Below are 25,023 nucleotides of genomic sequence, written 5' to 3'. Positions count from 1 at the left end.
TGTCTTGATTTCTAATGTTGACAAAAAATAATTGTCTACTAAGACATTTTTCACATCTTTTGCAGCCTCAGGGAGTTTAAGTTACAGTACTGCAAGGCACATACAGAATCTCTTCCTTTCCAATACTCAGTAGATATATTCCCTGAAATAATTTTAAAATCCTCAAAATGCTACAAAGTTAACAATTTCTATTTAAAAACATTGCTCCTACACAACATGCACTTTTTTGGATAACAAGTTAGCAAATATTTATAAATTTCTTCTTTTCATTTACACTGGAAATGGACTGAATAATTTTTAACCTGGAAAGTATTGTATCATGTCACATTTAAGTTATTGCCTTCATTACAAATTGCATCATCTCTGAAAATCCACAAAGGTATTGTATTTGAAAATAAGCAGTGGGTGAGAGATTACAGTGAAGTTTAGCCCATCTGAAAATGGGTTTCCACATAAAGCAATATTCTAAGAGTAAAAAATGAACTTTATTCATTCAGTGGATGAGGACAAGAGAAACTGATATAAGTGCATTTTGTTCAGTTTAATGCAATGCCATTAGCACTTACTTAAAAAAATCTTAATTTTCTGGTTTTTGGGCAAGCACATCTTACTATGAAAGCAACTGAACTTTTAAGAGGTAGGTTTTTTTCCATTATGCGCTTATTTATTTCAAATAAAACATAACCAAAAAACCACCAATATTTGCTTTTGGATAAGGATCAAGTCTCAAAGCCTGGTACAATATCTGACAGAGTTCAATATTTTATTTGTCCTCAGCAGTACTAGACTGCTTTGGAACCAGTGTTTTCCAGGTTGTCTTCATAGTCAAAAGACCAATCTACCAACGGTACTGAACCCACCCCCTCCACCTCCACCTGTGGGCCCACAACTTCCCGGGGGATCATTGTCATCAAATCCATTGGGTCGGAAAGAGCAAGAGGCTGAGGCAGCTTGAAGTGCTTGTGTTCGAGCACTAAGCTCTTGCTCCTGAAATGAAAGAATAAAGACAATTAAAAAAAAACCCCAACCCACAATATCATGCCCTTGAAATGGCTTTTAAAGCACCATCGCTAATTTCTAGTGAACAGCTTTGCTGAACTTTCAAGGTGAACATCCACAGGCAATTTAAGATGTACAATTTCACTGATTGTCAGTAAGCATAAGTGAAACAAAATTAAAACTCATGCTAAAATTGTATTTTATAGCAACATGTGATGTCACTAAAAAATGAGACTGCTGATGAGAAGCTACCAAAACAGGTTTTAATATACATTTCATATAAATTTTCATCCTAGCAATTTTCAGATGCTCTTGGTTGCAAAGCTGAAAGGTAAAACCTTTAAATCAATGTTAATTACTTAAAATACACTTTTTCATTCCACTCAATCAACTGCATAGAGTAGCAATATACCCAGATAAAAGGCCAAAAGATGGAAAAGCTATCTAGTTTCTATTCACTGCAGCTTTTCAGCTTTCAAGTATTATTGCTATGCTAACTGTTTTAACTTAGTAAGTCTCTGCAACTCTCAAGCACTTCATAAAAATCAGAGTCAACCGCTGGAAAATGTACCTGCACAAGTGGAAGGAACATGAAAGCTCTGTCTTCCGCCAGCTGCTTTTTCAGCTGAATGCCCCTGAGACTTAAGACATCTAAGAAGGGGATGAGCACAGGTTTTTCCCTCATTAGACATATGATGCGCTATTTTGTCTCTGGCCAACTAGCTCAATAAACCCTGCAGCAAATTTGTATCTTTTACCTTTCTAAAATTGTCCAAGAGCTTCAAAAACTGAGGGAGAGAACACATGTGCTGGCTCTGGAAGGCTAACAGGAAAAGACAGTGGACCTGGCAATGAACTGAAAGTATTCCAGGGCTAAGGCTTATGCCGATAGCTGCCTTCACATGACACTTCATCACCACACACCTCCCTAAAGGCAATGGGAGCAAACTTTAGAACAGGATTTTAGTAAATACAGGGGTCACCTTCAATTCTTCCTGACTCTATTATACTACCATGAAAGCACTAAACCAAAGTCTTGTCCAAATACTTTCACAGGTTCTAAAAGTAGTCCTTGCAAGTTTAAACTATTCTGCCCTCCTCAAAAACACAGCCTAAATTTGAAAATATTGTACACGACTAAGGACTGAAATGCATTTTCAAAATTATGTAAGATATTTGGAGGACACTGTCTACACAGATGTGCTGGCCACATTCCTGAAGACAGCATTATGCTACCTCCAGCAATATGCGGACTCATAGGTATCTAGCTAGCTCTATAACACACCAAAAACTAAGTAAGTTTACAATGAATAACAACAAATATTAAAAACTCACTCGTAGTACCAGAAATCAGCTGCACATTTTGATCGAAATAGCAGACCTTCCATAAATAGCCTGTTTAGCTTACAGCACTGGCATTTTTACAAACAATAGCTGTAGCAATTCATCTGAACAGCTTGGACCATAGTGTGCACCAGCCAAACTGTCTGTAGAGTTTCTTATCAGACCCTCTGGAATCTCTCAAGGTTGCTGAGACATAAGCTGTTCTAAAAGTAAGAAAGAAGAGGCTGAAAAACAAGAAAACAGGACTACAAGAGCCAGGTAACAGAGGGTGGTTGAACACCTGGACTGTAACCAATCCTGTGCCCCGAGGGGTGCATGCAGAGCACATGGACAGGATAGGGGCACCAATGAAAACATGTGTGATCCCGTGAACGGTAGTTTTAGAATGTATGAATAAGTGTGTAATGTAATCAATAAATGGCTTCTGTGAAATCATATTGGTTCATTGTTCAGAGATCCTGAGCTCCCGCATGTTGATGACCCTGACATGACAAACAGTGCCGTGATATGAAGCAGACACCCAGACCCTTTGAACTTGGAGAGGGGTCCTGCGGAGTGAAAAGGCAGGAGGCCTGGTCAGAGATTCACATGGCTGGACTGCGTTGGTGAGGGGTTGGTGGACAGCTCCAGTCGGAGTGTGGGAAGGGAGGCTTCCTGGGAGAGAGGCTCTGAAAAACAGATGTAGACGCTGCAGCGGTACATCAGAACAGGTGAGCGACCCATCAAATTTTAAATCAAAGGAATTTTCCAGAAGTTTCAAATCAGTTCATTGGGGTAAAGTGGGACAGAGAGCTTTAAAGGGAGGAGATTTTGACATAGAAGAACAGTTTATAGCCTTGCCAATACTCCAACACAATGAGCAGAAGGAAGATCGTGACAGTGTGAGCTCAGAAGTTCAAAATGCAGGATAAGCTACATTACATCTCCAGGAACACTCACACCTGAAGCTCAAGAGGCTCTTGGTGGAGTGGCAGAAGCCTTTGAACAGAGACAAGCATGCCCTGGAAAAGATTCTTTGAATGGGTCTTTTTACCTTATAGATTCCCAAAATCAATCTTTACAATGCCAGAGATGACAGTTCACATTATAATCAGAGCCAGAATGACATTGCTGACAATGGCAAACAAAGATTTTGCAGTGATCTACCCACCATTGAAAAAAAAGAATATTTTGATTGGGCATTGCAAAAATCAGATTTACAAATTGCATTATTGAATTATTCAAGTGTTTGTTCTGTCCACTTTTCAGGCCATGGATTGTTGCAAGAAAATGGAGCTTCAGAGAAAAGCCATTATTAAGTGAAGGGCCTCTTGTGTTACTAGTATCAAAATGAGTTAGTATGTTTATGGATGTTGAATTTTAATTTTGCTATATTTGATTGCATGTAATTTAGTGTTGGTAAGATTAAGTAAAGCTAAGTTTCACTGTATTTAGGTCTGAGTGTTCTGAAGTTACATTTTATCGCTTTGCTATTCTTCTGAGGTATTGTTATTGCCTTCTGTCAAAATTAATTTCTACCAGGTTTGAATATTGTTTCATTTAAATTGTCTCAGGTTTTGTTGAAGACACTTATCTAGACTGCAAAGTACAGTTATTTTCCTAGAGAGTTGAGGATGACTACGACTGAGACAACTGTGATAAAACACTTATGCACACCTGCTTGTGGATGGAGGGCAATGCAGTCTGTTACACATGATTTCATCATATGTTCTATTATTTGTTACAATCTCTGCTCTTTTTGTTTCCTATAGGTAACACGAAATAATACTGTTATTAATATTAGGAAGTTCAGAAGTTTTTTACCTTGTTTCATTTTGTCATTGAGACATGAATGTTTTGAAAAATACCTCTCTCAGACACTTATTGCTGACATTCATTGTGTAATGTGAATTTATGGATTTTTTATGATGAGCATTATTTATAGGATGTCATATTTATAGCTGGCTTCTTGTATACTTTAACATCTCTTTGTGTAATTACTTTTGTGTCATTTGAGATCTTTTTGTTTTCTAACTGCAGATGCATCTCCTTAAACAAGCTGTACAGCTGTTCCTGAACAGGGGTTTTCTTGCTCTTTAACTCCTTCCCTTACTTAAGAAGGCTTGCTTTTGTCTAATTCAGTGTAGCTTTATTGTTTTTCAGTGCTTCCAGATTTCCAGGAAAATGTATCATTGCTGAAAGTCAGTTACCCTGAGAGAAACTTCAGATTAAACCAACTGCTAGATAGTTCTATTGGTCTGTCACCTAAGACTTCTGATCATTTGCTTTCCACAAATGCACTTCAACAGTTTGCTGAGCTTTAAGCATCTCATAGCTGCTATTATCAAGAACCTTGTTCTGAAAATGAGTTAAGAGACATCTTTCCATTTTAAAGCCAGGCCTGGCCAAGCCTTGACTTTACCTGGATGGAATGTTTGCCAACAGATCCAGATGTTTTCTGTACCAAATGAATATTCAAGTCACTTTTGGCTTGGCAATTTGACCCTATCAATATGACAGCTGGATCAATTTTAAAGTGGGTTTGGAGAATCATTTTCAGAGGTGGTTATCTAATCCTTCACTGATTTGAGGTTTATCAGCTGTTTGTCTGAGATGCTGGTGCAGTATTATAGCGGTTAATAATAATTCTATATCACATCTTATTAATAATGTTTATTATCTGACTGATTTCTGACTGCTGTGGGTTTTTTGTTCATTGTGTGCATGGTTTCATTTTGATATTTTTCATGTGTATGATAAAAAAGGTACATTTCAATTAAAAAAAAAAAGCTAAATGACAGCAAAAGGAATTGATTCCTTAAGAACATTCAATTAATGGAATACGTACATAAGGAATTTAGATCACAATTCATTTTTGAATAATGAAATATTTACATCAAAAAATTTAGAAAACATTACAAAATCTGAATTCCCTATTAAGTGTACCACAGCTAACTCTGAATGATTCAGTAACTTGGAGCAGATATGCCTATGTTTTGTTGGCAGGTTCAAGGTGGTCTCCTGTTCTTTTGACCAGACACCAACTGCCTCTGAAAACATGAGACCTGGTGAGAGGAGAAGTCACCGTACAGCCTTAGTACTCAAAACAAGACCAGAAGTAGAACTGCCAGGACACAGTTATGTCTGAAAACTACACAGACAGTTTACCAACAGAAGTTTTATGTTACCATCATAATATTGTGACTCTACTAATTTTCTTCAGTTACTCCCTGTTTCAGGATCTGAAAGAACATTTAGTAATGTTAAGGATCAATATTTTCAGCTGATGGACTTTCACCTGCTTAAGCAACACACCTGGAGTCTCAATTTTTGGACCTCAAAAATAGTCATGTTTTCACTTTCCCAGAGGACACTGGACATTATTTTTGTTCCAATTGCAAAGCTGTGAACCATGGTCTTCATATCAATGTGAAGAGTGTAAAAAACAGGAATACGGTAGAGCTCTTTTGGCAAGTGTGGTGCAGTTCGTGTTAAAAAGAAGGAATGTATAAAAGAATCAGAAGATGTTCAAATTTTAAAAACTGAGTATGCACAAAGTATCTCTGTGCTTTCATCACTGAGTGAAGTTCAAACAAGATTAGAAAAAAAAAAGCTGAAAATTTTGCTTGAAAATTAAATTTGAGAAAAGAACCTTTTGCCAAAGCATAACCTTAAAATATAGAGTTCAAACAAATGTTAAGTTTGAATTTTGCTTTGTTTGCCTGGTTTGCTATTAGTAGTGTAGTTTTGCCAGCTAGGCAGCCTAGAACCAATGGCTGGGTGACTTTAGATAATGCTGCAGGTTTAGATACCATATGCTTGTCCATTACCACTCCAGAAAATCCATTTTCAACTTGTTTAGTCAGTGTACCAGTAGAAATTTGGCCAATACTGGAAGAAATTGATAGGGCAACATATGGTGCTTTTGCTGGGACAAATGTGTAGAAATTTTAGATTACAGTAAATACATGGGAATGGTAGACTCTCTGTCTTCCTGAAGCATAACACAGCTTATCTTGTAGAGTTACCTGGAATACCTATCATTGAAAGGACACATCAGGTATTGAAAGGACTGCTTGATAAACAAAAAAGGGGAGGATGGGCCGAGCTGGAGGATGGAGTGCTGAAAGCAATTTAACCACTGGTGTAACATAACCAGAGGTGGTACAAAATTAAACATGTGCAAAAGGTTGGGGATTAGGCCAAATGATGAGGGAGCTGGTGGTTTTGCCTTCTTGCTGGAGCTGGTCTTTTCACACTGGTCAGCTTTGGAAGTCAGAATACTGAGTGCTTCTCTAGGTCAGGCTAGTACTGATTTAGGTGTAGAGTAGAGCCAGGCTGGTTTGGTGTAGAGTTTATATTGATTTCTTCTCATGATGGGCTGGGATGCTAGATGGTCAGGCAATTAAATATAACTTCAGCCATCTTAAATCCAATACTCACTGAGGTAGGTAGTATTGGACACAACACACTGCAAAATACAACACACTGCAAAATAGAGCTGCTATAGAATTTTTCTGCCAGAACATGGGCATGAGTATGACGATTTTGAAGGAATGTGTTGTATGACCCCCTTCTCTAAGGAAATTTGCTATTACAATTAGTCATCATTATATTGCTTTGTGTTATTCCATGCATCATAAAACTGGTGACCTGCTTGGTAGAAAACACAGTAAAGATTGTTTGTCTGGTGCAAGAAAAAAAAAGGGGGAATTGTAGGAATGCATCTGAACAGCTTGGGCTATACAATGCACCAGCCAAACTGTCTGTAGAGTTTCTTATCAGACCCTCTGGAATCTCTCAAGGTTGCTGAGACATAAGCTGTTCTAAAAGTAAGAAAGAAGAGGCTGAAAAACAAGAAAACAGGACCACAAGAGCCAGATAACAGAGGGTGGTTGAACACCCGGACTGTAACCAATCCTGTGCCCCGAGGGGTGCATGCAGAGCGCATGGACAGGACAGGGGAACCAATGAAAAGATGCATGATCCCATGAACGGTAGTTTTAGAATGTATGAATAAGTGTGTAATGTAATCAATAAATGGCTTCTGTGAAATCATATTGGTTCGTTTGTCAGAGGTCCTGAATTCCTGCAAATAGCCTTAGTTCTAAAAATGCTGAATGTTTTACGATTGTTGTATTTCTTATATTTATCCTAACAAATACTATATTAGATAAGTAAAACTTGACAGTCAATATAGGTCTCTGAACTCAGAATAATGCAGAGCATCCCCCCTTGCTTTGCACTTGTTCCCAGAAAGGGCTTTTAAATTAGTTTCAAATGGAGTGGGATCTACCCATATTGCAGGTTTAGTTATTTATACTGGAAACATCTTTGTTTATCATGTGGTGAACTGATATGCAATAGCAAAACAAACGCAGTAACATACAGGATTTTTTTTTAATGTCTTCTAAAAATTAAAGGCTTTCTCAAGACAGAAAAATATATTCTTAACTTAGCTGGAAAACATTAGTTTAGAACTCTGAACCACCAGTGAAATATGGCATTTTAAAATTACAATAATCTAATTCAGTGAATCACAGTATTAGCATTAATTTGAGAAAAACATTAACTGAGCACTTCTAATGAGCCTCAATTAAGATGAGAAAAGGTTAGGAGCCCAGAAACTCTGAGATTAATAAAACACTACAGTGAAAGCCAATACTGAAGAATTTAAAAGTGAAAGGTAGATAACGATCTACCAAAAACAAACCAAGAAAAACCCTAGAAAACAAACAAAAATAACATGCTTGGAAAATATTTTTCATTTTGAGACAATTACAATTTAAAAAGGAAAAAATACTCCAAACAGGGCAAGGATTTAAATTATGGTAATGGTTTTAAACTAAATGAGGGTAGAGTTATACTAGATAAAAGGAATGAATTTTTTATGAGGGTGGTGAAGCACTGGGTGTTGCCCGAAGAGATGGTAAATGCCCCAATCACTGGAAACATTCAGAGCCAGGCAGGATGGGATTTTGAATAACCTGGTCTAGTTGAAGATGTCCCTGCTCATGGAAGGGGCCATACTGGATGGCCTTTAAAGGCCCCTTCCAACCCAAGCTGTTCTGTATTCCTGCAATCAGAGATTGCTGCTACAGAAGCCAAGAGAAATTCAAGACATGGTACATAAGCAAAGACAGATAGGACATAAATGCTTTAACCACACAGCTTGAAAACAGAAACAGAGTTGTAATTTAAGCTCTCAGTTTTCCTGTTCATGTTTGTAAAATACCTGCAGCAGATTTTCCAGTGAGATTTGGCTCATTTTTTTTAAGTTAAATTTACCTAGCTCTTCTAATTTGAGTTGGCCTATAACCCTTACAGGACCAGTTTAACCCATCAAAGAGCACACACTAAAATATACTTTTACGCCTAGAACATCCAAAAATAGCAATTCTCTAAGAAGAACATATTGAAGTGTGGAGAATACTGTTTTGTTTTTTTTTTTAACAGCAAACAAAAAGGCTGCCACAGCTAGGTGAAGTTCGCAGACCACAGGGAGAATGCTGCTGGCAGTGCTTGTCCCACAGAGGATACAGCTTGGGCGGCAAAGGGAAAATGGAATCCAGTCACCCACATCTGGTCATGCATTTGGGTAAGCACAGTTTTGTAAGTAAAACTTCACTCCAAATGAAAATGCCCTACTAAGAACACCACTTAGAAGTTTTTAAGTAAACTTAAGCCACTCTTGTAGTTTAGTAAAGGCAATGGAAGTTTGAACTGCTTGAAGTCTCTCCCATCTGGAATTACAAGTGGCTAAATTACCTGTATTATTTAACCATATATATATATATATATATATATATATGTGTGGAGATGATATAGTATCTCCACTCAAAGTTTAAACTGAAATGAGATTATGCCATTTTCCTTGACATTTCCAATCTAACAGTGACAACTTTAGTATAGAACCTGTCCAGCAAGACCAAGATGAAGCCAGACTGGTGATTTATAAGATTAATATAGCAGAATACTTAAAAGCTATCTTGATCTTTCCTTTAGACTGCCTCTTGTGAGACAGTCTCTTAAGGAGACACCCTTTACACAAAATTTCCATCTTACCTGCAAGTACAGTTTGTTATCTTTTGTAATTGCATCCATGAGGTCTTTTTGTAGAGGAGGGTCTCCATTTACCCAGAGGCCATTTGCTGGATTGGTGTTGAAGCCACAGGTGCTGTTCTGCTTTTTGTAAAAGAGAACATAAGCAGTGTCCTTTGGAAATCTACTGGTGATTTTCTGGACTGACTGAAATGAGGTAAATGTCACTCTGCTGTCATTGAACAGAAACCATTCTCTTGGCATCTCAGTGTCCAGCTCATTTTCTACAACAGTACAAGGACTCTCCTCTGTAAACAACTTATCCTGAGGAGAAACTAAAGAAAGAGCTGTAGACTGGTGGCAGAGCCCTGAAGGCCCTGACCCAGTAACATTCCGAGCATATGAATAATAATGTCCACTTTCAGAGGATACACCAGAATGCACCACCACAGAGCTTAACACATAGGGCACCAATTGTGGGCAGGTCACTTCATCAGCACCTGAGGGCTTCAGTTTTTTAGCAAGGTTTTCTCCAGTATCAGAAATCTCCAGATCAACGGACCAGTCTCCTGAAACAACAGCTAAAGGGGATGCTGCTCTTTTCACTGGCAGTTCCAATACAAGTGGTAGAGAAACATTGTCCAAGATTTTGCGTCTTATGTGACACTTTGGATCATATGAAAATCTCAAAAGAGTGAGAATGAGGTATTCAGGTTCCTCAATGATTTGCATAGTTTTTTCAGCATTCTGTAGAGAGGCACACTTTTCACAATAATACTTATTGTCTCCACTAAGGATCTCAGGTGCCAGAAAATAATTGAGTAAGTCTGTAACTGACAGGGTATTTTTACCTACCAGACTCTGAGACATATCCCCATTATTTTGAACTTTGAGTTCAGAAATTGTGGTATTCTCAGAGCTTGACTCACTAGAAAAATCTTCTATAGCTCCTTCATTCATTATTGTGTCACATCCACGATTTACTTGCAGATTAGTGAGAGGTGGTTCTGCAGCAGGACTGGTTGCTAAAGTGTTACTTTGCATCATGTAGTCATCTTTCACTTCAGAATGTTCCATGCATTTTGGGTCAACATTCTCTACCGAAGTGGGAGGACAGAAAGCCAAAGAGAGATCTGTGAAAGCTTCTTCCTTTTGAGACATGCTTTTGCAGTTCAAACAGCATATGTTAGTCTTCAATTTTCCTCCAAACATCTTTTCTATCAGAGTTCTTTCTTCACTTCCCACACAAGGTGCTTCAGTAAATACTTGTGTTTTATGGACAGCTTCTTGCGCCTGGGACTCATCAGTCATTATACTTTCAGAACTCTTGGCTGAAGACAATGCTTTCAAAGTTCTCTCTTCTTCATGCAACCTGGAGACAAAGAAAAATAAATCCAAGTAACTGTGCTATTTTTCAAATATTGTCACATTATTTTTTCCAGATAAAAAATAAAGATGGTTAAGTTGCTAGAAGTGTCTTACACTAAAAAATATGTTAGTTTTTATACAAGGAAGCTGAACCATAGAGGCCTGTACTATCCAAAACAGAGTACAAGAGGCCCAAATGCATTTATTGTGGGCCTCATTATATATAACAGAACACAATGGATATATTGAAAGAACTGGCAAGCATTAAAAATCCTAACAATGCTTTTATTATTTACCATTACATTATGTTAATAAATCAGCTCTTGAGTTGACTAGCCCTGTTGACTAGTTTTTTTGTAAGAGAAAAAGTAACTATTTGTCTACTGCCAGACTATTTCCAAAGAAAAAGTCAGAATTCTGCAGCCAGGAAAGTTATGAAACTACAGCAAGAAAATCCAAACCAAAAGAGAAATCCAAGACATGGGGAAAAAAATAAGAGAACACTATTTCATTATTGAAATAAATTTCTCCAGAAGCAGAATGTGTCTTAAAGTAATACTGCTTAAGCCCCATCTCAGCAAGCCAAAAATAAGGAGGGTTATTAACAAATTTAGGTATTACTGATTTATCTCTGCCACAGTTAATCTGCTTGCTTAATTAACTGGTTATAAAGACATGTACATCTCTTTGTGACTTATGTGCCTTTTATGAAATACAGCTGTCTCCACCAACATGAAATTCCAGAAGCACAACTAAACTGCTTTCAGCAACCACATTAATTTAACAATAGGACCACAACTTGAACATAATACCCATGTTTAGATTTATAAAAGTGGCACATTGTTACCATCATAATCTGTTTCAAATTATGTGGATTCAAGATGGCATCCAGACTTCACCACAGACTAAACCCATGAAGAAAAGTAGTTCATACACCATACAGAAAACCAGAGAAAGACAGGAATGAGGTTAAAAATTCCTGATCCCCACTCATGCAGTGGAACTGTTACACTAATGCTTCTAAGAGTTCAACATTAGGTGGTAAGGCTGTAGATTCATTCCCAATAATGGCACCATAACCATACCTGTCTAGCAGGAATCTGAGATATTCTGAGCAATCCTGCTGGGATCGAGGGGTGAACCATGGTGGTCTGGAAGCTTCAAAGAAAATTCTAGGAGCATATGCCTCCCTCTGTTCAAGTGAGATAACAGGCAAGGTTACATAGGAACTACTTAAAAGATTGGTTATATTATTTTAATATTAAGAGCTGAACTTTGGACTACATTATCCCAGAGCAGATGAATGAAACACATGGTACATAAACATTTAAACAACTTAATCATACAAAAGGAAAGCCATTAATTTTGTAGCAATCACCTCCAGTACAAAGACAAAAATAGTTTATCCTGCTGGCAAATATCAATGTTTAGTGAGTGCAAGCCAGGTATTATGCATAATAGCAGCTACTGTTCTTGCTGGTGAGTTTAAAAACATGTTGGCTTCCATCAGAACACCAATACTTCATAAGTACCCATTTATTTTGAAGCTAATCCTCCCCTTCACACGTCTATTGCTATTATTCATAGAGAACAGAAGTATCTTGTGCCTTTCCAGCATTAGCAAAATGTTTTGAGCAGATAATAATGTTCACATTATTTATAGAATTTGAACTAAAATTAAATTTAGTGTATGAATCACTGAAGAAGGTCACAGTTTACCCTAGAAAGATACATAAAATCAGCTTGTATATACCAACTCAGGTCTTCTTTAGATTTTCTCATTCTTACTTCTCAAAGAAAATCTATCACTGCCTATTCATAAGAACAACAAAATGCCAACATCTTCCACTTCAGAGGAATGTGTATTTCTTAAGACCATTCATACCATCTAAGCATTTGAAGGCAGACTTTCCCATACAAAACTATACTTTATATACTCAAGAGGACTCCCATAGCATCATGTTTGTTTCTCAATTTTGGTATATAGCTCTAGGCTTAAAAAAAAGCAGATGGAAAACTGACATACCTGGGTATGGGCCAAAAATGCAAAAAGATGCTGTAATTTTCTCATTAGGGAATTACAGCCATTTAGATTCAGAGATAAAACATGTCTTCTGAAACTGAAATGAAATGAGACATCAGTTTCCTTGTTTGACTTCTAACAATGCAGTTATCATTCCAGCTCAGATAATTACTTCAAATTGAAAGAAAGCAAAACATGTAAAAACTTTCCTTTAATACCAGAACTCTGCTCTAGTACATATATAAAATTACAGTACAGTAAGAATAAACACTGCAAAATACCCATGTCTTTAAACATTTAAATGTGTAGGAAGAGCATAAAGATAGATTTTTTTAATACCCTTCCAGATTATTACAAAAGCATCCCCAAAAATTTTTACAGTACAGCAGTGAGCAAGGACAGTGACGATAAAAGGACTTGTCTTTTTACACTGGGCAGAAGGATCAGGATTTTTAGTGGCTAAAACTGCAGTTTCCAGAGCTGAACTTGAACAAAGCAATCAGTAACTGAGTGCGAAAAAACTTACTCGGCTCTAGCAAGCTAAGATACCCCCAGGACCACTGGGGTTACTATACTGTGAAAATCAAGAATGCAGTAACTGCAAGAATTATTTGCAATGAAAAGAGCTGTTAAGAAGCACTTACTCTGTAGCCATAAAAAGTGCCTGAATAACACTGTTCATGTAGCAAGTATTTCCTAGATTTATTAGGCCTGTCTTCCCAGTTTCAGATTTTCCAGAAAGTCTAGATAAACAAGATGGCAAAGAACTGGATTGAGAAGTCCAGGCACTCTGACTGAGTATCAACTTAATCTTCTCTTCAGTGGGTTTGGGCATATCCTACAAAAGAAACATTTAACACACATAATAGTTTTTTTTTATTTGCTTCTATAACAGGTCCTGCCATACAGCAGTATTGTATTTTCCCCCACTCTCCAATTCTCTTTCAAGGTCTTACTGCTGTCCCTGATAGCCTTAGGAGATAAAACATCCCCCTTGCCCTTGTTCTCTTCCCTCTCCCCAACCTTCTCCTTCAAAGCTTTTTATTTATTTTATATTTCAAACACAGGATTGACATGAGATTATGTGGTTAGCTCTTTTCTTCACGTGGAAGCTTTAAAGAACTTGGATCTGTGGAACTACAGCTTCACATCTGGGAAAACAAAAAAAAAAACATTCCATGCTCTTAACATTCCTAATGTACCTTAATAGCTTCCAGAATGGGTTCATAGAGCTCTGGAAATCCTGAATAATGATACATCATACAGTGTATCAACTCAGTCAACTGCATCAAAAAGGCTGTACTGGAAGGCAAGCCATCTCTTTTGAAGGAGTGAACCAAACTGACCACGTGTGGGACAATCTGAATGGGAAAACAAAGAAACAAACAAAAAGGCGTTAACTGCATTTTCTCATTGTTTCTTCTTCTACAAAATACTTCATTGAAATTCATTGGTTTATACATACCAAATGACAGGGCATTTGCCATTTGCAAATTTGTTATTAAATTAAGAAGTGATTGAGAAACAATGACTCGAAAAACATACATTATTCTTTATACATTACAATTTTCAAGCAGCACAATTAATTATTCATCGCTCTCTTTAGCTCACATAGCAAGTTTTAAAAGGAACTTTATGAACTTAGAAAGTGCATACTAAGATTTTGACTAGTCAAGTGACCAAAAGTACACATCTTAAGAAGGATATTGACTGCAAACATTTTGCTTTTGTGCCACGAATAAGTGGTATCTTGTTCTGATTTCAGAGATGGTTTTTAAAACAAACCTCTCAATTTTGCTCTAACAGAATCTCATGCTTGGAGTTACAAGCCAACGAATACATTCCTGCTATTCCTATAATATAAGGAGGAAACTGGTCCATAGCTCCACCTAGTGAGGCAGCACAGCTCCATAAACCACAACCACATCATTTACTGTGAGCTGAAAATTTACCACAGCTATGGTAGTCTATTTGAGACTTAGTTCAGATTCAGGACTATTTTAAATTGGGTCAGATTAGAATCAGAAATGCTTATTTCATCTACTTCCTGTTCTTCAGCACAGCTCTCTACTTTTAAATGCATGAGACATCAAGTAGAAATTTACTTCAAGTCAATTTACAAAGAACAGGGATTTCTCACTGTGAACCAAAGTATTTCAGACACCTTTACCAGTTTCAAATTGATCAAAATTGATTAACTGAGAAAGAAATTGACAGAATAATTTCTCTTCATTAATTACTACAAAACAATTTGTAAGCTAAAGGCATGAAATACAGAAAAGGAATTACAAGAATATAGGAATCTGAGGAAGGTATACCAATTACAAGAACTGGTATAGTTCAAAACACCGAAGTAAAAGGGACTAGATACAAAATACTGATTTGCCACTTTTTCAAATATTGGTGATTCTCTGATTATAAAAAATATCTTTACATCTCTGCTAAATAAACTCTACTCTTTAGGTAAGCAAGATATCTACTGTTCAAAAACACAAAGATGAAGTGTTCACTGTACCACAAGTCAATAGTGAAAGCTATTGCAATGAAAAAATTCTGTCTTCCACTTGATAAATGTGGGTACATAGCATTTAGAAAGCAACTACTGATCTCTGAGAAGGAGATTTGCAGTGAGTAGATTTGAGATATGATAATTCTGCATAGACAAAGCACATGGGAAGAATAGAAAATGTACAGGTTCTCAATTCTGTCAAAGAGAGTCAAATTCTGCAGGCTGGATAATACTGAAAGTTACATTTTGAATACACACAGAATTATCTCTTCTGGCTTGAGGTTGCATTAAACTTTTATAACAGTATCAGTACATTTTTGATGATCATAAATTCTACATCATAAGTACAAGACTGCTTCCACTATAAAAATCTTTATGCTAATGATGCTCAAGTGTACGGAGATGGAATGTAGTTTCAGATGCATTACCAAGTAAATTAATTTCTATTTATCAAATGTGCATTTGACCCTTTCATAATCAGACCATTTATTATTAAAGTAAACAACCACTTAAAGTGAAAGAAAATATTACAGAATATTAAATGGCAATAGCACAGAAAATGGTAGCGAATGAAATTGTTTAAAATGGAGCAAAAATGGTCACGAATTCTTGCAGGGAGGTATTTATGCAGTACAGCAGTTTCCATTAGAAATTTCCTCTGTTAAAACAAATTCCTTTTTCTAGAATAAGCTATCTCATTTTAGATTTTTTCTAACATTTTGTCTCTCAGGAAAAAAGAAGAAAAGCAAGACAGTAAAGATATGAAATATTTATGTTTTGTGCATATTCAAAGCTTTAAATTGTCACTCAAATTTCTATCCTAAGACAAGATCAGGGCAGTGGAGAAACTTCAGGTATCTCTCGTTAAAAAGCAATGTAACAAGCATAAGGCAATTACTCTGACAAAGGGTTTGATATCCCTTCAGAGCCCTGGGGACAGCTTAGAAACAATGTGCCAGACTGTTACTATTAAACAGACATTTCTCCTAAACTTTAAGCTGAACACCAAGTGTGGGAACACTTTGGTGTATTAATACAAACAGTCACTGTCATGCCCTCCTATCTACAGCCTTAACTAATGAAATGCATTTTGAAGATGGGTCATTAAAAATGGTGACCTTTAATTTGTCCATGAACACTGACACAGACAGCACAGCTTTCTGGAAGCAAAGTACTTCTTGGTTTCATGAGCTTATTCAGGGTGACCTGGTTACACAGAGTAGATTATCGCTGTTATCTGTTTTCCCCAAACAGCTGTCCTCAAAAACCTACTTGCCACCCAACTTTAACAGCCATTTTCCACATATAAAATGGATTTTCAGAAGCATGCAGTCAAAATATGGTGCCCAGATACTCCTGCCAGAAATAGGTACATACAAGGGAGGACAATACTTGCTTCCAGTTTGTGGAAGTGGTTGAATCTGGAAGCTCAAAAGCCTTCCTGTGACCACAGGAACCTGATTCTAGGACCTTCCAACAGACAAAATCCAAGCCCATCAATTCTGTTGTGTTACACCCATTTCAGAAATCACACAGGGAGTGACATTTCAAAGCACTGAAAAACAGTTATTTAGTAACTCACCAAATGAAAAGCTTCTGGAGAATGCTGGAAACTAAGTAACATGTGGGAAAGGACAGCAAGGGCACCAGGCCTCACTAGAGGAAACCAAAGTCGATTAAAGACCTGAAAAAACCCACATTTATTTTAGTGAATCTGGAAAGCAAAATTTCAGTAAACACAAACATAAATCTTCAAACACACAACCATTTGAAACAGACAAAATCATTACATGGAAGTGACAGCTATAGATGCATTTACATCATATTTGCAGAGTAAGAAGATACTGTATGCTACAATAAAACAGATGCTACACAATTGCATAGCTGGTAGCAATTCCTTTCCCTCTCCCTCAGTTTTGAATGCTCTTTTCCAACACACCAATTCAATCTTAAGCAGAGTGACATCAATGAGGATGGTAAATTTCTGGACTGCAGCCAATCCTTTCAGCAGTGCAATCACCCATGTTTCCACGTGCTGAGCCAAAGGCCAGGATAGCCAGTCAATCATTCTGCAAGGCAATAGAACAAAAAATATAAAAAACCTAATATGCCACTAACTTTAAATTCAACAAAAAAGATACTTTTATATTACCTTGCTACATGCTTATACAATAAGACTCACAATAAGTAATGTAGGAATGTTAGGCAAGTGGTAAATTAACTTTACTTATATCTCATTTAATTCTGAAATTAATAATGGTTTATTTAATACATTTGAACCAAGTACACATCCCCAAAAATAAATAAGCACAAAAAAGTCAGTATTTTGTATTTTTTCTTGTTAGTCTAGAAAATGCACCCTGATTTTATAGACATTGAGCTAACATCTGACAAAAATTTACTGCTGAAAAAGTGCCTGTACCTGGTAACCTCCCCTCTAACACCTTTAACCCAAAGCAGACCAAAACTGACTACTAAGGAAGCCTCTTCAACTTACAACTACAACCCTGGAAGCCAACTCAAACACTCTAAATTAATGGTAAAATCTAGTAATTTTGAATACATTGGGCAGTCTGGGGTCTACATACATCTCAAAAGGGAGAATTTCACTTGAGCTAAGAAAAAAGTGAAGGGACCTCCTGTGCCTAGAAAATAGTGAAATAACAGGAACAGAAAACAAAGATATTCTATCCTTTTAAATTAGTAGTGAATTTACACTGATCCTTAAGGCAAGCAAGCAGATGAGTTGAAGCAATTTAAGAGACACACAATATTGAAAGGAAGTGCCAGCTAAAACATGAAATCTAGGCTTTGTTCTTCTGAGACTTTACTTGGCAATATTTTGAATTTTCTTTAATTGTCCACAAGATTCACTTCTTCAAACTAGATGAGGCAGCACTAATTAGGTGGAAGGAAAAACTTTCTACCATAAGAATGGACAGATATTGAGACAAGTTACAAGTATATATCTTAGAATTATGTACAATCTGCACACACAAAATTCAAAGGTTTCTCTAAAATAAGGGATCTTTAGAACTACCTTTTTAAGAAACAAGCACAAATCTTGCTAAGTTTCTTCCATATTACTACAAAAAAAATTTGGAAAAAATATGGCAACATCATAATCACTGCTCTGAATTTATACAAAGCTCTCATTTCCTCAAGATGTTAAATTCAAACATGTTTATCCTGAGCAACCTTTCCATATATCTTCAAAAACAGAGAATCAAAAACACAGGCTCAAAGTGTTTTTGTTTGCAAAGAAACAACCTTAACCTAAAAAAAGACCCCTCAACTCACTGGCAAATCATCTTCAAATCTTCCCCTTCGTGATTTGTAGGCTTGATACTTTTCAGCAGTGTCAGAAACATCTGCACAGCTAATTTAAGCCTAATGACAATATATTTTGTTTGAATTGTTTAGACAAGTATTCTCTAGAGCCCTACACTATTCTAAAACATCTGACTTTTATTCTGAGAGTTAATGATTTTGAGAGCAGAAACAAAAGCCAGAAGAAGAGACAGAAGCAAACTCGCAGATCTGCTTGAGACTGTCCCAAAAAGCATCAAATCTTAGATCTGGTAGGTGAAGATCAGGTATTTTGGTTGCATTTACTTGGCTTCATCTCTGTGGCAATCAACAACAGCATTTTTAATGCAAAGGCAGATACTAATATGGGCCATGATGATCATGAATATAAACAGAGGATTCTTCTTTGGGTTTGACTAGATTAAAATTACCTTAAAAGCCCTGAGAACCTTCTGCCTCATATCACCCTAAAATCAGCAGGTCTTTTACCCATGTATGTGCCTAGTAAGTACAGTACTTTTGATATCTTTGAATAGAAAAAAAATTGTTTGTGTAACCTCAGACAGTAATGTCTTTCACAAAATATCTTCTTCACAACATCAAAGAATCTGGCAGCTCAGGTGTGAATCCCTCAGATTAGAAAAAAAAAATCCCCAAAATAGAAACAGAAGATCCTCAGACTACCTGGCACGCCCAACAAATTACAAGCCTTTTATAGTATTTTACATTTTTTCCAATAGGACAGAGGACCTAGTTGTATCTGGAGATTTTCTTAGCAACATTTTCTGTTTCTCTTAAAGATACTTGGGTTGAAGAGCAAAGTGGCATTATACTTGTTGAGATCCTGAGTCCATTTCCTCCCAGTGTTCTGAAGTAGACTCAAAGTAACCATACATCCTCAAAGAGATTCAACAATTTTCTGCTTTTCCTCACTGATGCTTTGGGTAAGGTTTCATGAGACAGCTGAGTCAATCAAAAACAGCTCAAGCCAAAAGCCAAGTACCCTTGTAACATGATCTTGTGTCTAATGTATCTCTCTGAACAAACTCAATTTATGAGTCTGTTAAATATAAATTATTTACTACTCTGTGTTCAACTTTAGACAGACTCTGTAGTGCCACAGAAGTTATATTTAGGAAGTGAGCAACAAGGTCTCTAATTTACAGTCACCAAAGCTCTGCTGACTCTCATCAGACCTTGTTGTGCCTGGAGTTCTGCATCTCCTGGGAATGCTACAAGCCTGATGACAGTATTGTCATTTGGTGCTCCAGACATTCCAGCTGCATTAACCTCTTAACAATTGCTCCACTAAGCCAGAAGACAGTAGTAACTGCAGACGGTTACTGGAGGTAGAAAAAGAAACTGGATGCAGTGTTGACATGAGAGTAACCAGAAACAAAACCAACAAGGTTCCACGGAAAAAAACTAGAGGCTCTTAAGAGAGAGTATTACCTTAAAGAATGAACTAAGCAAGATTGCCCTTCCCTTCCAAAAACAAGAGAAAAACTCACCCACTACATGGGTGATATCAAAAAATAGAGCGCTTATTTGATAATAACAGCTTCTACTGTAACCAAAGCTCAGCATTGCATTACTTCTCTAGGCAGAGGCACATAGAGAAGCTGTTCTCAAGCTGCAGTTACATGATCATACGGCCTTGATGCAGCAATGCAATATAAATGTTAAAACTACAACAACTTGAAAAATTCATCACCAGCACATTACTGGCAAATTATCCACATGACCAAATCCTGAATTTCCCAGCTCTGACTATTAGACTGGGCACACAGCATTGCTGAAATCTCTTCAATCAACGAGATTATTTTTAAGTCTCTAAACAGTATGTCTTACCCCAAATTGTATTACTAATGCTGCTTCTTTTCGTTATGTTTTAGACTGAAATACAGCTTCTCAACTTACTGTAAACACAAGGAATCTTTTCAGTGTGAGAAATTATCTCCTCAGTATTCCACCAAGATATTCAAGTGCTACACTACATGAATGTTTAAGAATTACACTGCATTCAAATGGATGTACTTAAAAGTAATAATATTGCAGACACCGAACTTTTAGCTTAAGGCTTCTTAACAGTTATTTTTTAAGAAATGCAAATATCTAATTGTACCATGTTTAACTGCATTACCCATTTTCCTACCTTTCAGTGATCAATTAACAGCTTCTTCAATAGGGTTCAAAAAAACCCAAACAACTTCAAGATCTTCATCTTTCTATCACTGTCATCTTTCTGCATCACCATTATTCACATATCTAAAGATACTAACCAAGATTGAAATCTGAATCCCAGACTGTTTACACTGCTACTCATCTCCGCCACATTTACTCAAGGTCAGATTAGTGACAAACATAACATGCAATTGCTTTTGCATCATTCCTATTCCTATATCAAAGAACATCCAAAAAACCTATGAAGGTTTGAGTGAAAAGGGCAATAGAGGCTGTTCTCTGTGAATCCTATTAAAAAAATCGTGAAGGTACCTAAGCAGAAAAAAACCCTCAAAACTAAGCACAAAAACGCATTTTGAAGTGTCTCCTCTCTTCAGAGCAGGAGAGGATGGCTAATACCACCACATGAGATGCGACCCTGCTTCATGGAAAAGCAGAAAGGTTCATCTTCTGAAAACAAAGCTTTGTTTCTCAGCTTGACTGTAAACCCTATGAAGCATGACTCAGAACACCATCTTAAAAGTTCCTCCTTTTTATGCTTTTATTTGGTTTTTTTAATGGAACCTAAGTAACAAATAACTTCAAGAAAGGCAAGATTAAGAAAAAGACTCTTCTCTCCCTTGACAACGAAATACATTACCTGCACAGAGCTTGGGTCATACTTGCATCTTTCACATTAGGATCTGTAGTAAGGCTCCTGATGAGTACTGTAATCATCTGCAATGGTATGTGCTGCACAAGACTTGCCAGTGCAACAGAAGGTTCGAACGAAGTATCTGTAACAATTGAATGTGACATAATACAAGGAACTACAAAGAAATCCCCACAGAAAAAAGTAAGCTTTATGTTCTACCCTACAACTTCACCATAGTTTAAAAGTGACAATAAATCTATCCTGCATCTTGCATTCTATTATCACAAACCAAACCAAAATTAAAACATATCAGTGAATTAAGAACAATGAATAGCAGTGAACTACAAACTCCTTTAGTTTATCTCGTACCCATGTGTCATGGAGTTACTTTACCTTTAAGGAAAGTTGGAGTTGCTGGGGACTGCCTGGAGTCTTTTCTCCTGACCAATTATCAGTCATTGCTGAGAATTGACAGCAGTTTTAGCCATTGAAAAGTGGGATCAACTTGTGAACCCCACCTTAAAGTAAAAAACCAGAGCTCTCTTGCTCTCTTTGTTTTTTGGTGGTGAAAGGCCAGACTTCCGGCTGGCCTCCGGTTCCCTGCCCAGGCCATGCGGCCGGGCGGGGGCCGGGCTGGGCCTGCCGTTCTCCCGGCCGGGAGATGGGGCCTGCGGGGGCTTGCCCGGGGCCAGGTCGGGCCAGGCCGGTTCCTGGCTTGGCTGCAGGTTTTGCTGTGATGGAATTTACCAGAAACTGTCGAGTAAAGAAGGAGAGGGGCTTTGGGCCTGCAGCAAGCATAGACAGTGACCACACTCTCCAGAGCAGCTATGAAGAACTTTCCATCGCAGACGGCACTAGCTCCTGTTCAGCAGAGGTCACCGAACCATCTACAAAAGCTTGGGCAGGATTTTAACTCTTTCTTACCCAGATAAGACTTGCAGATTAATCTTTTTATCCAGAGAAAGAAAAGGAGAGTGATCAACATGAAAAGAGACTTTATAAACTCCTAGTGGCAAGAAAGAAAAGAATCTTCAAGAAAGGTAGAGAATTAAGAAGATGCTTTAATTAAGCTGAAATATCTTTCTGTTAAAACTATGGAGATGGACAATGAAATCCTGAAAAGAACTCCTTTAATTCATGATGGAGTATGGGGAGGAATAGAGTGTTCAAAGTGTAAATTTGAGTAAAAAGTAGAGTAATTATGGTATAGTGAAGTGCTGGGAGATTTGAAGCCTTGAGAGGCAACGAGAAAACTGTTTTCTAGTGAAGCTCACAGAAACAGATGAAGAATACTTTTTGCCTTTGAATAACTTATCCTTAAAAATGCTATCCCTAAACATCATGACCCATAACACATTTCAGAGTGATGTGGAATGGGAGGGGTGAGCTCTGATAACAGCAGCTCTGGGCAGCTGATATCAGGGAAATGGAAAACTATAACAAAAATAGTTTTCTTGTGAGAAACTCCATAAATTAACAGAAAGAAACTTCTGTTTCTCTACAGAGACTGGTGAAGGGACTGTAGAAAGAATTAGGACTGTTTAAACCATCAAAGTTCTAAAGTTTCTGTCTCTGTTGTCATGTGAACAAAAGAATGGTGGGCAGTAAGAAATGAAAAGGTTTTTTCTGGAAGTTTATTCTGGTGTTCTTATTATTGTAGTTTGTCAATAAACTTTCTTTATTCCTTTTAAGTTTTACGCCTGGTTTGCTCTTGTTTTATTCCATATCTCACAACAAGAAAGAAGTAATTTTTTTCCCCTTTTGTTAATTACTGGTTTAAAACCACGACACCATGCAAGAAAGTGACAGTCTCCCACCTTCCTCCTTCTCCTTCCTATGTGGAATTGAAAAGCAGGTTATGTATTTATGTAAATAGAAGTACCACAAGTTATTTATTATACCTCATGTTAAGCCTAGGATTTTAATGCAGCTGGTATTCCCCACATCCTATCTCAACAATTCTCTGCTAAACATTCCACTTACGGCAAAATGTAATGTTAAGTTTCCCAGGCGCCTCCACAGCAAAGGTACTTTCCAATGGTAACTATTATAGTACTTCACACATTTCAGAAGTCAGAAAGGACCTATTCACAATCACATTTCCTTTACTCAGGTACTGGATGCTTCCTAAAATTTTATATATTGCTTATATGTATTTATAAAACCCAATTTCTAAAACAGTTCCAAGGAACAAAATGGAAGAGCAGCTTTTCACTGCATCACAGAACTGTGTTGGAAGGGACCTCCAAGAGATCATGTAGCCTGACCCCTCTCCCAAGGCAAGGTAACCTGGAGCAGGTAACACAGGAACACACCCAAGTAGGGTTGGAATGTCTCCAGAGAGGGAGACTCCACGATCTCTCTGGGCAGCCTGTTCCAGTGCTCCACCACCCTTAACCTAAACAAATTCTTCCTCGTGTTAAGGTGAAACTACTTTACTACTGATAAGTTTTAAATCTTTCTTAACATTTTGGTATATCATTTAAAGCACTGTACCACGAATTTTTCCAAACACCATCCTGCTCTGGAGCAAAATATATCACTATTCCCCCTCTAGCTTTTGTGGGGATGGGCAGGAAATAAAAAAGGCTTTGCTATCTCGACAGTCAAGAAGTTGCATTTTAGTATCTGGGTGAGAAAGCAGCGGTTCCCAGGTGATGCCTGCAGAGCACCCACTACCTGTGCTACGGCTTTTCCTTTTCTCTGGATAACCTATGGCCCCGTTACTCCGCGCTGCTCCCGCTTACCCGCGGCGGAGATGACGGCGAAGAGCTCCTGCAGGGAGGGCAGTAGCGTGTCGGGCTCGGCCTTCCAGACGCTCCTGAGCAGCGCGCTGACCTGGGTCACCTGTGAGACGTAGAGGCGCAGCTCGGCCTCCCGGGTGCCCTGGCTCTGGAAGTGGGCGATGCTGCGCACCAGCTGCTGGCAGAAGGCGAGCGAGAGCTTCCTGCCGCGGGGCAGGCACTGCGGGAAGTCGCCCAGCAGCTGGCACAGGCGGGCGCAGAGCGGCGGCGCCGGCCGCTCGCACACCAGGCGCAGCGCCTCCACCTGCAGCAGCTCGAAGAGCTCCAGCACCGAGGGGCAGCTCATGATGAGGCGCAGCCCCGCCTGGATGTAGTCGAGGATGGCGGGGTCGCGGTTGCTCAGCTCGCCGTAGCCGCGCTGCAAGAGCCCGAGGACGAGCCCGCGGTTGAAGAACGCCTCAAACTCGGCGCGGTGGAAGCGGCCGTAGGCGTCCAGCACCTGCCGGCCCACCTGCCGCTGGAAGGGGTCGGGGCCCTGAAGCACCAGCCGGGTGCCGAGCGCGAACATGGCGCGGCACTGCGCCTGGCTCAGCGGAGTCTCCGCCGACTCCACCACGCGCCGTACGATCACCCGCTTCAGCGGCAGCGGGTGCGACGAGCTCACCAGACCCTCCAGGATCTTGTCCATGGCTCCGGGCACATCGGCCGAGCGGCGGCGGCGGCGGGCCAGACCAGGCCTCGGCGGGGGCCGCCGCCGCCGCCGCCTCCCCGCGGCCCTCTCGCCGCCCTGCCGCGCAATGCCGCTGCTCTCCCCGCGGCCCTCGCGGCTCCTGTCCGCCCCTCACCCGGGCGGCGGCGGCGGCGGCCGCTCCCCGGCCCCGCTCCCCGG

General features: G+C 38.6%; 1 protein-coding gene across 1 annotated transcript; it reads right to left on the bottom strand.

Moving 5' to 3' along the window:
- Positions 1-241: 241 nt before the first annotated feature.
- Positions 242-24,967, bottom strand: USP38 (ubiquitin specific peptidase 38). Its single transcript, XM_058837269.1, has 10 exons — positions 24,138-24,967; positions 21,397-21,532; positions 17,203-17,332; positions 16,846-16,947; positions 13,957-14,115; positions 13,399-13,592; positions 12,758-12,851; positions 11,817-11,923; positions 9,388-10,735; positions 242-987 (listed from the first exon to the last, which is right to left on the bottom strand). Exons 1-10 carry the CDS (start codon positions 24,820-24,822, stop codon positions 826-828), a joined length of 3,117 nt encoding a protein of 1,038 aa, XP_058693252.1. The 5' UTR covers positions 24,823-24,967; the 3' UTR covers positions 242-825.
- Between the last annotated feature and the right edge of the window lie 56 nt (positions 24,968-25,023).

The sequence above is a fragment of the Poecile atricapillus genome, chromosome 4, assembly GCF_030490865.1.
Source record: "Poecile atricapillus isolate bPoeAtr1 chromosome 4, bPoeAtr1.hap1, whole genome shotgun sequence".
NCBI classification, from domain to species: domain Eukaryota; kingdom Metazoa; phylum Chordata; class Aves; order Passeriformes; family Paridae; genus Poecile; species Poecile atricapillus.
The sequence above is the reverse complement of the archived record's forward strand: the minus strand, read 5'-3'. Positions and strand labels throughout refer to the sequence as shown.

Excerpts from the sequence above, each read along its gene's own strand:
- USP38 (XM_058837269.1), bottom strand. The coding sequence starts at position 24,822 with ATGGACAAGATCCTGGAGGGTCTGGTGAGCTCGTCGCACCCGCTGCCG. Across the intron at positions 13,593-13,956 it reads CCATTCTGGAAGCTATTAAG|GATATGCCCAAACCCACTGA; the intron begins GTACATTAGGAA and ends TTTCTTTTGTAG. Across the intron at positions 988-9,387 it reads ATAACAAACTGTACTTGCAG|GAGCAAGAGCTTAGTGCTCG; the intron begins GTAAGATGGAAA and ends CTTTCATTTCAG.